This window comes from Bos indicus, chromosome 8 (genome assembly GCF_029378745.1).
Source record: "Bos indicus isolate NIAB-ARS_2022 breed Sahiwal x Tharparkar chromosome 8, NIAB-ARS_B.indTharparkar_mat_pri_1.0, whole genome shotgun sequence".
Taxonomy (NCBI): domain Eukaryota; kingdom Metazoa; phylum Chordata; class Mammalia; order Artiodactyla; family Bovidae; genus Bos; species Bos indicus.
Window position 1 is genome coordinate 101530561 of NC_091767.1, and position 18826 is coordinate 101549386.

The 18826-nt window shown below is 35.8% G+C and overlaps 1 protein-coding gene across 4 annotated transcripts in view; it reads right to left on the reverse strand.

The window, feature by feature from the left end:
* Nucleotides 1-5232: 5232 nt before the first annotated feature.
* PTBP3 (polypyrimidine tract binding protein 3) overlaps nucleotides 5233-18826 on the reverse strand; it is a 91626-nt gene continuing 78032 nt past the window's right edge. For all 4 annotated transcript variants that reach the window (XM_019966723.2, XM_019966724.2, XM_070795282.1 and 1 more), the window contains 6 exons: nucleotides 18270-18415; nucleotides 17993-18026; nucleotides 15011-15103; nucleotides 14067-14283; nucleotides 10548-10625; nucleotides 5233-10413 (listed from right to left, as the gene is read on the reverse strand). In XM_019966723.2, coding sequence (XP_019822282.2) covers nucleotides 10281-10413; nucleotides 10548-10625; nucleotides 14067-14283; nucleotides 15011-15103; nucleotides 17993-18026; nucleotides 18270-18415 — 701 coding nt within the window. In that variant the 3' untranslated portion in view covers nucleotides 5233-10280. The remainder of the gene's footprint in view (nucleotides 10414-10547; nucleotides 10626-14066; nucleotides 14284-15010; nucleotides 15104-17992; nucleotides 18027-18269; nucleotides 18416-18826) is intronic.

Here is an 18826-nt window from a genome sequence, read left to right on the forward strand (position 1 = left end):
CTGCTTTCTTATCCATTCATCTGCTGATGGACATCTAGGTTGCTTCCATGTCCTGGCTATTATAAACAGTGGTGCGATGAACATTGGGGTACACGTGTCTCTTTCCCTTCTGGTTTCCTCAGTGTGTATGCCCAGCAGTGGGACTGCTGGATCATAAGGCAGTTCTATTTCCAGTTTTTTAAGGAATCTCCACACTGTTCTCCATAGTGGCTGTACTAGTTTGCATTCCCACCAACAGTGTAAGAGGGTTCCCTTTTCTCCACACCCTCTCCAGCATTTATTGCTTGTAGACTTTTGGATCGCAGTCATTCTGACTGGTGTGAAATGGTACCTCATAGTGGTTTTGATTTGTATTTCTCTGATAATGAGTGATGTTGAGCATCTTTTCATGTGTTTGTTAGCCATCTGTATGTCTTCTTTGGAGAAATGTCTATTTAGTTCTTTGGCCCATTTTTTTGATTGGGTCATTTATTTTTCTGGAATTGAGCTGCAGGAGTTGCTTGTATATTTTTGAGATTAGTTGTTTGTCAGTTGCTTCATTTGCTACTATTTTCTCCCATTCTGAAGGCTGTCTTTTCACCTTGTTTATAGTTTCCTTTGTTGTGCAGAAGCTTTTAAGTTTAATTAGGTCCCATTTATTTTTGCTTTTATTTCCAATATTCTGGGAGGTGGGTCATAGAGGATCATGCTGTGATGTATGTCGGAGAATGTTTTGCCTATGTTCTCCTCTAGGAGTTTTATAGTTTCTGGTCTTACATTTAGATCTTTAATCCATTTTGAGTTTATTTTTGTGTATGGTGTTAGAAAGTGCTCTAGTTTCATTCTTTTACAAGTGGTTGACCAGTTTTCCCAGCACCACTTGTTAAAGAGATTGTCTTTAATCCATTGTATATTCTTGCCTCCTTTGTCAAAGATAAGGTGTCCATATGTGCATGGATTTATCTCTGGGCTTTCTATTTTGTTCCATTGATCTATATTTGTGCCAGTCCCATACTGTCTTGATGACTGTGGCTTTGTAGTAGAGCCTGAAGTCAGGCAGGTTGATTCCTCCAGTTCCATTCTTCTTTCTCAAGATAGCTTTGGCTATTCGAGGTTTTTTTGTATTTCCATACAAATTGTGAAATTATTTGTTCTAGCTCTGTGAAGAATACCGTTGGTAGCTTGATAGGGATTGCATTGAATCTATAAATTGCTTTGGGTAATATACTCATTTTCACTATATTGATTCTTCCAATCCATGAACATGGTATATTTCTCCATCTATTAGTGTCCTCTTTGATTTCTTTCACCAGTGTTTTCTAGTTTTCTATACATAGGTCTTTAGTTTCTTTAGGTAGATATATTCCTAAGTATTTCATTCTTTTCATTGCAATGGTGAATGGAATTGTTTCCTTAATTTCTCTATTTTCTCATTATTAGTGTATAGGAATGGAATGGATTTGTGTGTGTTGATTTTATATCCTGCAACTTTACTATATTCATTGATTAGTTCTAGTAATTTTCTGATGGAGTCTTTAGGGTTTTCTATGTAGAGGATCATGTCATCTGCAAACAGTGAGAGTTTTACTTCTTCTTTTCCAATTTGGATTCCTTTTATTTTTCTGCTCTGATTGCTGTGGCCAAAACTTCCAAAACTATGTTGAATAGTAATGGTGAAAGTGGGCATCCTTGTCTTGTTCCTGACTTTAGAGGAAATGCTTTCAATTTTTCACCATTGAGGATAATGTTTGCTGTGGGTTTGTCATATATAGCTTTCTGCCAATACTTTTGTATAAAGTCTCCTCTTAGGGTGCCAGGGAGCTAGGTAGGTTTTTCCGGCTTTTCTTGATGGAAGTGTGTAAGGAGTTAGATATCAGATAGGCCATCAGATTCGACTTTTATTTGCAAAAACAAAACTAAAATGTACTACTGAAATCTTTCCTGAATCTAGTGGGGTGTAAAACCATTCAAAAAGGTAACATTTATTTGAAAACACTGTGTTTTTTTGTGTTGTCAGAGAAACATTTTTCCCATAGGTATGCCATGGTCAGAGAAATGCAATATATAGATGTGGAAGAGTGTCATGATGAGACTCAGTACATGCTATCTTGAGTACTTTATAAAATGGCCCTCCTGGGTAGAATAATCAGCTGACTTAAGTAAGCAAAATGGTTTACAGCTCCTTGCTCAATTATAACCATTTTTCAAATTCTTTTAAATTGACATAATACACAGATAAATGCACAAATTTTAAGTGTACAAGCTCAACGAGTTATCAGAAAGTAAGCACTCCAGGATAACTGGAACAAAATTTTAAAAATATTAACCACACATCAGAAACCTCTCCTCATGCCCTCAATTACCTGTTCCTGAACTTGATATAAATAGAATTACACATTATATATTCATTTTTTGTATGGCTTCCTTTGTTCAACATCACATTTGTGAGATTCTTTCCTGTAGCTTTACTGTGTTCACTTGTATGAAGTATTCCACTATAAAAATACATCTTTATGAACTTCTTTCCCACAGTGCCTGTTGTCCTAATGTGACTTTGCCTAACATTTATGTAACTAATACTGGCTTTCATTTGGCTAAAAACAATCTCTTAACAGGTTAGAATTTAATACTTGTTTTCTGCAGGATCAAGGACTGGGGTAATTCCATAACTTTAGGCATAGAGCAAGGATATAGGTGCTTTACTTAATCAAACGATGTGCAACTTACTCCAGCAAAACCACTGAATCTTTCCCTGTTACCCCGTGTATATCCTTAGAACAAAGACAGGAATGAAGAAAATACAGAGATATCCATGGGACATTAGAATCACTAATTCTTTTCTATTTAATCATACTTTTTTATACTAGCAGAGGTAGGAATTCTATATCAGAACCCTATGATTATGAATGTGGTAATTCTAAGAAAATGATTAGAATTTTATCAGCTCAACATAAATCAACAGAAACATATAGTGAAGAATTCCACCAGAAGTGGCATAGAAAAAAATTCACTGATGTACAACCACACAAACAGTAAACAAGGCGGGTTTACTTCCAACTATTCCTAACAGCATCTCAGTTTAATTATCTGCAAATATTGGGCATTAAAAATTGGGTACAGCTTATTTGATAGTGTTGTTTCTACAACTGTTCTTCAAGTAATGGCATATGTCTTAGAAATGATCCTTGTCCTGAAATGGCTTACTTTCTAGAGATAGCTATCACACAGTATGTGTTCCTACAAGTTCATAATTAGCTGTAGGATAGCTTTAGCCATATATATATTCTGATTAGAATGGCCTAGAGAGGCCTCATGATCCCTTTGGGGAGCTTCCCATTGAAGGCAAGAGTTCAAGGCTATTTGACTTATGGATTTAGACTGACATTTCTACTAGATTACACAGTTCTTAAAAGGTAAATCATGATATCTCTAACTTTTCATTATCTTTCCCAGCACATAGTTTAATTCTGGTACAATTAGTAGTTGGTGAGCTGAATTGTGTCCCCTCAAAATTCTTCTGCTGAAATCCTAACCCCCAGTATCTCAGAATGTAACCATATTTGGAGATAGAGCCTGGAAAGAGGTAATTAACAGCTCAATGGGGTCAGATTCAGTTCAGTTCAGTCGCTCATTCGTGTTTGACTCTTTGTGACCCCATGAATCGCAGCACGCCAGGCCTCCCTGTCCATCACTAACTCCCGGAGTCCACTCAAACTCATGTCCATCGAGTCGGTGATGGCATCCAGTCATCTCATCCTCTGTCGTCCCCTTCTCCTCCTGCCCCCAATCCCTCCCAGCATCAGGGTCTTTTCCATTGAGTCAACTCTTCACATGAGGTAGCCAAAGCATTGGAGTTTCAGCTTTAGCATCAGTCCTTCCAATGGACACCCAGGACTGATCTCCTTTAGGATGGACTGGTTGGACCTCCTTGCAGTCCAAGGGACTCTCAAGAGTATTCTCCAACAGCACAGTTCAAAAGCATTAATTCTTCGGTGCTCAGCTTTCTTTATAGCCCAACTCTCACATCCATACATGACCACTGGAAAAACCATAGCCTTGACTAGACGGACCTTTGTTGGCAAAGTAATGTCTCTGCTTTTTAATATGCTATCTAGGTTTATCGTAGCTTTTCTTCCAAGGAGCAAGAGTCTTTTAACTTCATGGCTGCAATCACCATCTGCAGTGATTTTGGAGCCCAAAAAAATAAAGTGTGACACTGTTTCCCCATCCATTTCCCATGAAGTGATAGTTTATAGAAGTTTACAAAAACTGTTTTGGCCATAGGGTTATTTTATCTTTCCCTGATAAAAATGCCTCTAGATCTAAAAGAAAAAAAAAAAAAATTGACCTAGTTACATTCATGGAGACAACAGATTTTTAGATGAGCAAATATCAGTAGTAGTTAAGAGTCTCCTATGCCATTAAAAATAATCACACACACATAAATTCCCACTTGCAAAAGATCTAAGAATAAAAGATTAAAATAAATGACTGCTTAGACTCCCAAAATCCAATAATACTTTAAAGAACCTAAAAATAAAACATTTTTGTCTATGGAAAAGAAATATATAGGCAGCTGGTAACTATGTTACCCTTTAATTGAAAAGAACACAAACTTGGTTTGAGATCACACCTCATGTCTCAAAATTTATGTATATTAGCTCCCTAGGGAAGCCAAAAACTGGAAAAAATGTTCCAACTCTTGTTTGGCATTGTACATATATTGTCTGTGTGTGTGAAAGAGAGAGACAGAAAGGAGAGAGAGAGAGATATACACAGAGAGAGCAAAAGACAGCATTCATGCAAATATACCAACGTGTACTTATACAGAGGGAGTGTGCCATTTACAAAGCTACTTGTAGGATGATTAGAAAAGCACTTTGTTTCTCAAAATGAGAACTGTTCCTGAACTAAAAAAGAGATGATCAGCAAACTTAGGGTCGTTTAGTTTTTAAAGCTGTGTGCACATGTGCTTGCTATGCTGTAACAAGTTTAGATGGATGGTTATGAGAAGGAAAAGAAAATATGACATCATTAGAATTACAGGTAAGACAAGGGAAAACCCAAAGTACAGACAAGAACACAGAAATATTTTAAGAGAGTACAGATGTCATGACATTTATTAAAAGGCATGCTACAATGCTATACTTGTTAGGAAGAGTAGAGATATCAATAGTCAGCAAATATACAAACTGAACGAAAATGGAATATACTGTAGTGTACAGAAGCTTTAATTAACCATGCACTACGCACTTAGAAAATATGTTTTTTAATATTTTATCATCTCTTTGCATTTATAACATGATTCACTTCAACAATCACAGAATCCTTTTCTTCCAAAGCCACAAACTGTGTTACAAATGAAAGCTGGTACTGCAGCTTATCAAAATATACAAGACAATTGATGTTTTATATAAAACCACTTTATATGTCAACTTGTTCCCTAAAACCGCTTTTTTCCCCCCTTTTTTGGCCTGGTTTAAAAAAATGTTGTTACAAATATTTACAGCATTTACTTCTGTTAGATGAACATTCTTATAAACTGAAAAAGGGAATTTTATGAACAGACCACATAAAACACAAGACAATGTCAGAGGCTCCTAGCTGTGCTATTTTTTTTTTTTTCCTTAAATACAGTACTGAAAATGCCCATCGAACTCTTATCATCTAATCCATTCTGTTCACATTTAAACTCCCATTTTCTCTAAGTAGTCTATTCACCGATAGGAAATAGAAAGTAAAGGCCGCTTTGCACTGGCTCTTCTTTCAGAAAGGAGCTTGGGAAAAAATGCTTAACAGAAAGGAGTCAAAACCAGAACAGTCAGTCTTTGGTCAGAGCAATGAGGTGACATTTTGATGCAAAACTCTGCTTGGTTAGCAATCTTTATAATTAGTACTTTTTGGATGTGGGATGAATTTTTTAAAGATCTGGGTATCAATGGTAAAGGGAAGAAAGGCCAGAGTATGATTTTTTAAATGACATCAAAAATAGTTATTTAAATATTTATTATTACAACTACTACACAGATTCAAGAACTAAAAATAACCTAAAAACAACAACAACAAAAATCTGTTTACAGTGCTGATTTCAGCTTGCCATAAGCAGCTTTCAACCATGACTATTATCACCAAGGTCACTGGGCCAGAAAAATACCCCTGTTCTCTGGAACACATGCCTCAGGTTACAGAAATGAAGATGACTACCACAAAGACTCCGAGCAGCTCTGTTCTTGGGCCTGCACATGCTATGAATATTATGTGAGGAAGGCAAAAAGCATAACTGAGACTTCATTTTACAGTTACAACTGTTTCCTTGAAAGAATGGTCTGTGGGATAACATTCTTTTAAAATTATATACTATGCATTTCCTGAAAACCAGAATGTTGATACTACCACCTAAACCTCATTAGGAAGAAAGATCAATTAAGACTACTGAAGAAGGCACATACACTTTGGTCCTGTTTCTTTCGTTCTTCTCCCTCTATAAAACCCCCCAAACTGATATTTTAGTAATTTTCTATTTTTTAAACTATTCACAACTAGCTGTTAAAATTTGCTCTGAAAAAAGACTGCAAATAGTCTTCTAAATAATAACACAGCTGAATTAAGAGACAGCTGAATTACATTTTCTTTAAGGGAAAAGTTTTGTGCAATCTAATGGTATTTCTTTTCAGCACAATAGTAGATTATTTTAAGTCTGGCAGTTTTATTCTTGTTAATAACAGATCAAGACAAAGGAAAGGTTAAGAACGCTTTTACCCATAGTCATGCTGTCTTTTTGGTTTTAAAAATAGCAATACACACTAGTTTTTCTGAGAGATAGCCTGACAATTTGGCAAACAGGGTTTTTAAGTGACTCACTGCGGGCAGGGGACACATACTTTTGAGCTTGTCATCTTTCGTCCAAAAAATATTTAGTGGGAACAGAAGGGGAATTACATGATAATACAATCAGTGCATAACCTGCCTGCTTAATAACATGGAAGTTTCCAAAAGTTTATATAAAACTGAACAGAGACATTCATGGGCACTACTTCTAATCAACTGAAGCAGAACCTATGATGACCATACTAGGTGGAGCCAAAGAAACACTGCTTCCATAAGGAATCAGGCAGGCAAAAACTGTGTCTCTAAAAACTGTGAGATTTGCCAACTTTCAACAACAAAATCAGAAACATTACTGCAACTTAGCCTTAAACATCACAACTTAGCCTTAAACATCACAACTTAGCCTTAAACAAAGAATTTACTGCATTCTGTAGGAACTACAGATTGATTCTGATACTTTCCAGGAAGTTATCAAATTATTAAGCTTATTTTCCTATTTGTATCTCACACAAAACACAATTTACTACTATGCAAGTTATTTAAATCTCAAAGTAAAACTTTTTGGCATAAATTGCTACCGTTTAATGTGTACTGCTATTTTTTTCTCAGAGTTTCATACTATGGGTTTTTGTTGGTTATTCATTTTGTACTGCTATTTTTAAAAGTCCTGAATATATATAATTTGTGTCAAAGTCAGACACCTCCAAAAATAAGACAATTCTCCTGGAAATAAAGTAAATAAACTTTAAAATAGGATACTACGACAGCTCAACAACAACAAAACATTGCTTAGCAGATATCAACTAACTGCATGCCAAAACAAAAAATACAAAGATCTAGTTTTTTAACTGCCCTGATATTTTTAAATCTTTTTACAGAAACTATGTCAACACAAATACTGTAGACCTCTATAATTCAAAGAGCAAAGAGCCCAATATGGACAACATCCATGTGCTACAGCTAATTTTAGACACAAATTGATGGTTTTGAACACACTGTTTTAAATAAGAATATCTCACTTTTCCAAATCTTAATTTGATTAATGTTTTTGGTCAATAATTTAAGATGTATGTAATGTACATATGTATGTACAACATTAGAGGAGTGTATGTATGTATATACACTCATCTACACACACATACACATACACACACAAAGCCCTGAAAAGGATTCAAATGTTCTCTCTCAAATATAAAGGCCATTTCCTACTTCAAAATTACATTCAACACCATTTATGATCTCCCTTCTGCTACACTTCTGCTACACTTACACTGAATGTTATGAGAATCATGAATTGAAACTACATAGTAATTACTAACTCAAAAAGAAAAAAAAATTCCAATTTAAAATATAACTGAAAATTACAATAGTGCTTGTAAAGACGGAAAAAATGAAGCAAACTTGGAGTGATTTCTTAAAGAAATTGGTTTTTCTCCCTTCCCTCTTACTCAGTGTTTTGGTAAAAATATATTTCATAAGTGAAAAAAAAAAACTAGATAAATGATTATACCGATCAGCCAATACTAAAACTGATCCATTCGAAAGGTCTCAATTTAGTGTCCTTCATTTTCTACCGACTAATTGCTGCTCAGTGTTGAGGGAATTTTGCTTTTGAACAATCCAGAATGTCTTTTGTATTCTCCGAATATTTTTGCAAAATTGTTTTTGTTAAAACTTTCCTGTTTAATTTAATAGCTGGAATATAATAAGAGATTGAGATATTCTTCTAAAAGGTGAGATGAGCCACTCTGAGAATCTGAGAAAAGTGAAAAAGGAATAGACAAAAACGACCCTTTTAACAAATTCTGCTTTAAAAAATCTACTCAAGCACTGAAGGAATAAGTAATCAATGCCAAGTATCTAATTTAAAAGAAACAATTTTACATTATACAGTCAATGAAACAACATTAAAACGTATGCTTACGTTCAACTAGAGAGAGAGAGGGACAGAGTATGAGAAAGAGCCCACTCCTCATACACGACCTATGTGGGCACTCACCCAGTACTGAGCTTCATTAGCCAAGAAAAGCAAGTTCTCACTTGAGTATATGACAAAAACCAAGCAATCCTGAGACAAATTCTAATGGATAAAGATTAGACAAGATCCAGAAACGGAGACTGCATTTTATAGCCCCCAACTGGTATGCTATAACCGCAATGACCACTGCTGGTCACAATATGAAGAGGCCTACAGGTGTGCACTGAGTTATTCCCAAAACCATTTAACCCTTCCCCACCCCACCTCTACACCAAAGCACCAAAAATTTGAATAGAAACTATTACTTCTTGAAAAATCACTTAAAACTGCAATTAAAAAAAAAAACAAAAACTTTAAAATTCTTGCCAAAACAAGGAAAGAAAAAACAAATGCTCACCAAGCCGACAATATAGCTTTTAAGATACTTAGATAAAACTCTAACCTATTATATCATAAGCACATAATAAGGCACATAATAGGAAATTAAGTAAATACACAGTAATTCTGAATAAGTATTAGAGATTATAGTGGTACAAAAAACCCTTGAGATTAATTTTTTTTCTAAAAGAAGACTTTACCAAAAATAACTTTTAAAAAATCTGTCAAACCATATAATAGACCTGAATATTTTCCTTAAGACTGTAAACTTTTTTTTTCTGAAAACAACTGTAAAAAAGTAGTTTATAAGTAGGATTATTTTTCTTTTTAAATTTTCCAAGATCATATTACTAGGCAACTGTCATTGTGAAATTTAAACCATGATTTTCCCAAATAAAATGAATTATTCTGACCCTTAATAGATCCTGGTTGGATTCCACATAATTTCCCTGGAGACAGTTGAGACATTTCATTCTCCAAATAGTTTTAAAAAGTTAAAGATATGCAAAGGAGTGTCTTACAGTGGGAAAAAAATAATTGAAAGAAAACATGCAAGTTTATCAATTTGCTTCCAATACAACCCCATTTATGTATAATAAGTATCAATATATGCCAAATAACTGTTATAACTTATAAGAGAACATAGTTTCCTACAGCACTCAAACTTCTGAATCATAAAGTTAAAAACTTGGTTGTAGGTCATTTAAATTACTTATGTCAAGTAATTTTAAAAGTCTGTATGTTTAAATTTTTCAAAGTACAAAGGAGTTTAGAAATGTTGTATAAGGCTGATCTGGACCCAAATTAAAAGAGTCTGTCCTCTTGAAATCCAATTTAATACAGGGAATTAAATTATTGGAAAAAAAATTTTTCCTGAAGATTATTTTCATTTTAGAAACAATGGTACAAAGGAAAAACATGCCTCTGATGACGTACTGGCAGAGGGGAGAAATGGGAAAAGAGAACATCCCTTGATTTTTTTAATATACTTTAACATCAAAGTCAGAAAGAGTTATTTTTGAAAAAGAGGCAAAATTGGTCTTGAGCTGCTTCAGTCTATGTCTGAAGGTTTTACTGAAATTATGGTCCAGTCTTAGGAGAAAAATTCAAAGAAAAGTCAGATTGTAGATTTTGAGAAGGAAACTCTGAGGTGATGATTTTCTCCAAGGTCGTGGTTATGAAGCTCAATGAGGGCCTGGATTGCTTCTTCCACAGATCCCAACTGAATGAGTGCCATTTTGCGATCTTTCCTAAAGTGGCAGAAGAAACAGAAAAAGTACACAGAATTAATTTTGCCTACAAACCTCTTCCCCAACCCTAGAAGATTTCATTAAATTACCATAAACATTTGCAAATCATGTATTTTTTAAAAGAATGGACTTACTGGAAGAATTTAAAAGCCTTCACTGAACATCCAGCTTCTGTGAAAAGATTCTTCAGGTCATCTACTGTAACAGAGGGGCTGTGAAAACATCATCACAGAGACAGTCAACTATCTTATCCCTAATTTTCAAATGAAGCAATGATTAATTCCTGACATCATCAGGTCTCTAGAATACCTCACATTACAAAGAGCATAAAGCCATGCAATGAAGACATGATTTGCAAGTGCCCTTAAAGATCTTCAAGGTTGGGCTTCCGCAATGGCTTAGTGGTGAAAAAATCTGCCTGCAATGCAGAAGATGCAGGAGACTTGGGTTTGATCCCTGGGTTGGGAAGATCCCCTGGAGGAGGAAAGAGCAACCCACTCCAGTATTCTTGCTTGGAAAATCCAATGGTCAGAGGAGCCTGGTGGGTTTTCCATAGAGTCACAAAAGAAAAAAAAAAAAAAAAAGATGTTCAAGATTGATGCATGCATGTCTTCAGACAATGGAATGTTGTCTCAATTCTTTTGCATAAGACATGGGCAGTACCTAAAGAGCAAGAAAATCTTTCTATATTTACTCTTTCAATGGGATTATTACCCATACGGCTTTAGTACCTAACTAGTACTTCCAATGGAGAAGGCAGCAGCACCCCCTCTAGTACTCTTGCCTGGGAAAAAATCCCATGGACGGAGCAGCCTGGTAGGCTGCAGTCCATGGGGTCGCTAAGAGTTGGACACGATTGAGCGACTTCACTTTCACTTTTCACTTTCATGCACTGGAGAAGGAAATGGCACCCACTCCAGTGTTCTTGCCTAGAGAACCCCAGGGATGGGGGAGCCTGGTGGGCTGCCGTCTATGGGGTTGCACAGAGTCGGACACAACTGAAGCGACTTAGCAGCAGTACTTCCAAGCCCCTTCCCTAGCTCTGATTTGTCTTCTATAGTCCACTACTAGTCCAGTGTATTTTTAGTACTAATCCAGTACCTTTTCAATTACATTCAGGATAATTACAAACATATATATGCGCCAATCATATTCAAAAGTAGCCCCCAATTACACTTGCCTCCTAGTATATATACCCTTTGGGTACTCCTCTCCCATACAGAATAAGGATGTCCTCTGTAACCCTCAGGGTATTACAGAAATGACACATGACTTCTGAGGCTGAGAGACACTGTGACTTCCACCTTGCCCTTTCTTGAATGATTAGCTCAGGAAGAAACCAGCTGCCTTTTCATGAAGACAGTCAAGTAGCCCTATGCACAGGTCTTTGTGGCAAGGAACTGACTAAGCATATGAAGGAGCCACTTTGGAAGTGGACTCTAACCCCATTACAGCCTTCAGATGCTATTTTGTGAGAGAATCAGCCAAAACCTAAACCACTTCTGGATTCCTGACTCACAGTAAGTTTGAGATAAAGAACATCTACTACTGTGTTAAGCTTTAGGTTTTGGAGTGATCTGTTGCACAGCAGTGGACAACTAATACAGTGGTCTACCACATGACAGTCAATGGACTAAAAGTAGACTCTTCGTCATTTCACAACTACCAGCAAGGATGGTCTTACAGAACAACAACTGGCTCTGCTAGGAGAGAGATTCGAATTCATGTTCACCTGGTATGTCACTCCTGAGTAAGTTACTTAATCTGAGCCTCTCACTTTCAGTGTTAAAATGAAACTAACAACCTTTACTCCAAGGGTTATTATGGATAAACTGCTAAGACAGAACACAGAATGGTGGATACCAAGGACAGGGTAGAGAGAAACAGAGAGATACTGTCTAATGGATACAGAGCTTCAATTTGAGATGATGACAAGGATTTACAGATGGATACACGTGATGGTTGAACACTATGAAAGTATATAATGTGAGTGTACACTGAAACACACACTCAAAAGTGGTTAAAATGGCTATGTATTTAACCACAATTTTAAAAAGAAGATTATTATGGAGATTAGATGAGGTAATGCATGTAAGACACCAGCACAGTGCCCGATACTTGGTAGATGGTTAAAAAATACATTAACATTCTTTCTCCTACCTACATGTCCAGTGTAGGATACAACCTGAGACCAGCTCCTGGATAAACGTCCTTAAGAGGGAGCCTGCTTTAGTCTTTAAATATGTTGCCTCTCTCCCTCATTCTGTAGTAATGAGGTGCTAAATTTCTAGACGCACATAATTGAGTTTTCTTTTCTAAAGCGACTCCTCCTGTTGCCTGGAAGGCATAAGGCTTGAGCCACTGCCCAATTCAGATGCAAAGTTTCTCCATGTGCCTAACTGGAGACTAGTGAGGAGCCTGGGCATTCAACCGTATTTTAAACAATTATTTTTTGTTCCCATTCAACGGCCATTCTCATTTTCAGAAATGTCCCAGAACTGTACCCTTTTCCATTCCCTTTTAACTTTTCACACACATGCTGGCATACAACTATACCCCCCAGCTTTTACCCTTTCTTTCCAAAGCTATCCTCCTCCATGTTATATAAAACTGTCATCTTTTTTGGTCAAGGATTTCACAAATTAAAACTGGGATTTCCAGTTTTACATTTCTTAGGCTTTGATGACCATACAGTCTCTATTCTAACAATTCAGCTTTGTCGTATTGGCTCAAAAGCACCCATAGCTAATACATAAATCAATAAATGTGGCTGTGTTCTCTGAAACTTTTCTCATGGAAGGTGAAATTTTATGTAGTTTTCTCAAATCACAAAATATTATTCTTTTGTTTTTCCCCAACCACTGAAAATGTAAAAACTGATCTTAGCTCATGGGCCTTACAGGTGGATTTGACCCATGGGCTGTAGTCTGTCAATCTCTAAGCTAGATGATGAATGAAGAACAAGTCTGCTACAACACTGGTTACTACAGACTGGTTATAAGAAAATAATTTCTAGCTTTTAGATATATATGTGGCTTGTAGGTTAAAAAACAGAGAATTCAGTTTTACCAAATTCTTGCGTGCCTCTGACTCTTTGTAACCCCATGAGCTGTAGACAACCAGGCTTCTCTGTCCATGGCATTTTCCAGGCAAGAATACTGGAGAACGCTGCCATTTCCTACTCCAGGGGATCTTTCCAACCCAGGGGTTGAACTTATGTCTCCTGTGCCTCCTGCACTGGCAAGCAGATTCTTTACCACTGAGCCACCTGGGAAGCTTACCAAATTCTTAAAAACATAAATTATTTGATTTTGCTATGCTGGTTGCTGAAAGGTCTTCACTTCTACAGAAGGATGAGTAAGTCTGTACCAATGGAATATCTCTGCATAAATGTAATTTTGCCCTTCTATAACTGAAAGGTAACTAGTTGCTAATTCCCTGTTTGGAAAGAAAAATTTTAAACACTGCTACCTTTACTTTTGGAGTGTAAGTTTAGATAAATTTCTTAAGACATGATGGCAAATAAATCATCTGACAAGAAATTAGTGAATTTCTACTACTACGTTAACAATAATTTCAGTTTTTATCTCCCCAAACCATATACTCTAGATTATTTATCATTGAAATGAATAGTAACAAATTAAGATACATACGGGATGTTGGAAAGATGCAGAGTAGCTGACGGGGGAAAAATATTCTGGAAGTTTTTAGAGCCAGGTTTTTTAAAGCGATGCAAAGGACTATTGCTAAAATCCTTAGTCAGACCTTGGTCTTCTTGTCCCTCTCGAGGAAGCTGAACCGCTTGATGCTTGGACAGTGTAGCACGAAGCACTTTCCCATAAAGTCTTTGACCGCTCAGATGATTCATTGCTGGTGCATAAGAAGAAAATAAGGAAATTCTGGGTATTAAGGTAGAGTCTCTGTAAAACTATCATAATTCTTTTTATTTAGTCATTTAAAATTATATTGTCAGTTTGAGGGCTTAAATAGTTTTAAATTTAAAAACTCTTACATATGAAAACATATTAAATGAGTTGGTTTTACCATAAAGAAATGCAATACAACAAAAAACACCTATTTTCCTAGCAGAGTGCTAAAACGTTTCAGAATGCCTGAAATATAACACGAGCTCAGGAAATGGCTACTGAATAAATTAATCTCAAGTAAAGCTTTTTAAAATAAATATCTGACTAGTATATTTCAACAGCCACTATAATAATGAATGGTGAGATAGCAAAATGACACTTTCTTGCACTATCATTATGAACTTTTAAGCAACAGTTCTAGAAAACTTAAAAGGAAAACAAACAAGCAAACGAAAGAAAACAAGTCATGTTTATTAGTTTAAAGCTAATGGAAAAATCCTAGAGTCAAAGCTCTAAACATCAATGATATGTTCAAACAGATAAATGCACTTCAAAGAGTTATAAACATTTTTAAATCTTAAAATGTAAGCAGATCCAAATAATAGTGCAGACACTGACATAAAGAGGAACTCCTTCTACTTAAGCCGTAAGTTTACTTCATAGGAAAATTCACATACAAAAGGAGCATATAATATGTACATATAATAAGGACTATTATTAATCACTAGTACCTAGTTGAGCTTGATTTGCATCTGCCATCTGAACCAATGCATTTTCTTTCTTATTAAACATTATCTTCACTCGATGTACATCACCATATACTCCTAATTAAAAAGACAAAACAGTTTTTTAGTGTTGACTGTAGTGTTCAATTAATTTTACCAATATATTTAAAGAAAGCTTCTTTTCTCATGCTATATGCTTTCCCTGAGCAATTTCATATATATGCTCCCAAATTTGTATCTATATTTTAGATTTATTAATCCCTTCACGTGGATGTCCCATAAATACTTCAAATTTAATATATTCCAAATCGACTCATCTCCCCTTTTTGTCCCCTCCTATGTTCATGAACTCTCTTGATAAACAGTATCATCATGCATGCATTTGCTCTGGTCAGACACCTGGGAGTCATCTTTTGACCTATTCCTTTCCCTAAGTTCTTACATCCTATCAACTACCAGTACTCATTGAGTCTATGGCCTAAATACCTCTCACATTTGTCCACTTTTCCCATCCTCCCTACCATCCAAGCTATTATCACTATTTCACAACTGGACAATCACAATAGCCTCCAAATTGATCTCATTACATCCAATTTTTCTATACTAGTGTTCCCCAAAGTGGGTCCCACATCCCAAAAAGCAGACAAAATGATTCACTGGGGTGTGGGAGGATTGAAAGTGAAAGTCGCTCAGTTGTGTCCAACTCTTTGTAACCCTATGGAGAATACTGGAGTGGATAGCCTATCTCTTCTCCAGTGGATCTCCCGAACCAGGAATCAAACAAGGCTCTCCTGCACTGCAGGTGGATTCTTTATCAACTGAACTATCGGGGAAGCCCGAGAGGATAATAAACTGTTATTTATCCTGATTTGTTTATATAAACCAATGTGAAAAACTACATTTTACTAATTTTAAACATATACAAGAAATTATAGATGGAAATTTTCTACAGTGTGAAGGACATTTTCTCATCTTTTTCCATTTAGTGTGCTAAAATATATTGCAGTTCATGTGGAACAGGGTATCACCAATATCATAAAAATAAGATCCTTAAACAGTAGCACCATTACCATACTGTGTAACAGGATGAGAGAACAACTACGACAATCTTCAGGGCGCACATAGGAGAACTGGTTATCTCATGGGCAAGCCCCTACAAGCAACTAAACTGAGAGATAAACAGTAGCTAAAAATATATATATATATGTAAGTATCCCAAATTTGCTGTCCTTTTCAGAAATGACAAGTGGCTGAAATATTGTTGCTCAGTAGTGTGCAACTCTTTGCACCCCCATGGACTGCAACACATCAGGCTTACCTGTCCCTCTTGGCCAAAATAAATAGCCTTTAAAAAATAACATACAATTTGTATTTCAAGCTGAGGGTAATTTTTTTCTAAATTAGTGAGAAATTAACTATTTTTGGAAAGAAATGTGCTCTGGCTACTAAAGAGACATATGAAAATTAGCATGAACACATGATTTTGTTACTGATAGTCATATAAATGTATCATGAACTAAAACTATTATAGAAACTGCACCTGAGTATGAAGTATCTCTGGGGGGTGACAGAGATGTTCTCAAATTGAACTCTGGTGATGGCTGCACAACTCTGTACACTGACTAAAAATCACTGAGTTGTATACCTAAGTTAGTGAATTGTATGGCTGTAAATTATATCTGAAAGACACTGTAAAAAAAAAAAAACCTATTATCCACTTAAAAAATTTGAAACGATTTCTATTAAAAATTTTTTCAAATGAAGATTAGTGAGTTTTAGCCCCATTATTCTAATACAATAGATTTCAAAATCAACTAATTTAACAAGAGGAAACATGGAACTTTTTCCAAGTAAAATACATCAAAATTTAGTGGATTAGACCAAAAAACTAGTATCTTAATTAGTATAGCAACAATGCAACACTTTCATTCATATCACATTTTTATATTTTTCAATTAAAATGTTTTCTTGGCCATGTCACGTGACTTGCGGGAGCTCAGTTACCCACCCAGAGACTGGACCCAGAACCTAGCAGTGAAGCACTGAGTCCTAACCACTGGACAGCCAGGGAATTTCCTTGTGTATCCTTATGAGGTATCTTTTTCAGTTACGACAACCATCAAGTACAAAAATAAAGTGAATTTAGAATCAGATTTTGGAATACTGATTCAAAGTGAAAAAGATTTTTGAAAATAATGAAGCATATTAAATCTTATTTCTCACTAAATGTTAACAAGATTTTTATTTCAAAAACTTTCATTAATAAAAATCTTTAAAATATTAAACATTGCTTACTTCATGGTTCTTGTATTTCTGTTTGTAATATAAAACTATACATACAGAGTACAGTAAAAGATTGATGAAATTTATGATTAATTAATCATATATAGATTAGGAGTACATGTTAAATATTTTTTAACTGAGAGAGGTACACTATCAAAAAGTCTAGGGATTATTTTTAAAATCTCAATCTCATTATGGATTCCCATTGTTCTTAGGTTAAAAACCAAGTTCCTTAATATAGTTCACAAAGCTCTTAATGGCCTTGCCCCCTATTCGTCTGTCCAGCTTCAACAAGTCTCTCCCTTATACTCTCCACTGAGTTTCCTTATTTCCATGTTCCAAGAGCTCTGTCTCTCATTGCCAGTATCTGTGAATGGACATTCGCCCTCCCTTTCTGCCTGGCTAACATAACACTTCTTCATTTCTCACAAGTCAGCTTAACTATCATTTCTCTGTACATCACCTTTGATTCCCTCAGCAAGGTTAGGTCTTCCAGCTGTATGTTCTTATTACAACCTCTAGTTCCCTTTTTATAAAACGTTGTATCTATAACCACTTAACAAATGTTCCTTGTTATTCTATCCTCACTCTAATTGGCACACAGCAGTAGTAAGTATTACTGAATGATGCAATGGGCTCAATTCACATCATAGCTAACTTAAAAAAAAAAAAACTAAAAACAGCAAAGCAAAAGAAATTACTTACCAAATAGTATAAAAAGTCCATGTGGTGTGATAAGCTGTTTGAAAAGGAGAACACAAAATGTAAGGGTCTCATTTAACTAAAAATTTTTTAAAAGTTTACTTGTAAAAACCAGAGTTGACTGTGTTTAAAGTGTTGCTTTTTTACATGCTTCTTTATATATATTAGTGATGAACTTTAATACAAATTCTTAAACATTTCCATTTGAATTCAACTCGAAGTCAGAAGGCACAGTATTTCCTCCTGAAAGACTTTTTACATATGATACTTTCCAACTCACATCAGGATTAAGATTGGTGACAAGCAGAACGGAATTTCCTGGCATCCCACCAGCCCCAGGAATGGCCATCCTTCCAGTGACAGCGGAGGAGGTGATTGCGAGGGGACCGAGCGCTCCGGGACCTAGTCCAGCTGGGACTGACAGACCTTTATGAAACAGCAAAAGCATTTTGCATTCTAGTTATCTGGAGAATTGGAACACTTGATGAGACTTAAGAAAACAAATGAATGAAAAAGCAAAAATAGAGAAGAAAATGCTTCAAAGCTACCCTAAGGATAACAAAGGTCAATCCAGACTCTGGAGGTAGAGCTTCTCATTTGTTGACATTATCATACTTAATACTCTATTATTTATATAACACTTTGCAGACCAACCAAATTCACCAGTCTTAAAGCCATGAGGTTTTTTAAAAGGGTCTATAACTACCAGTACTCCTTCTATGTGGGGAGCCGGTGAGGCATTCCACTCATGGCAAAGGTCATGAGGAAGGAGGCTCGGCATACGCAAAGGCGGGATCGAGCCTCAGGAGTCCACCCGGATATTCTCGAGCATTTTCC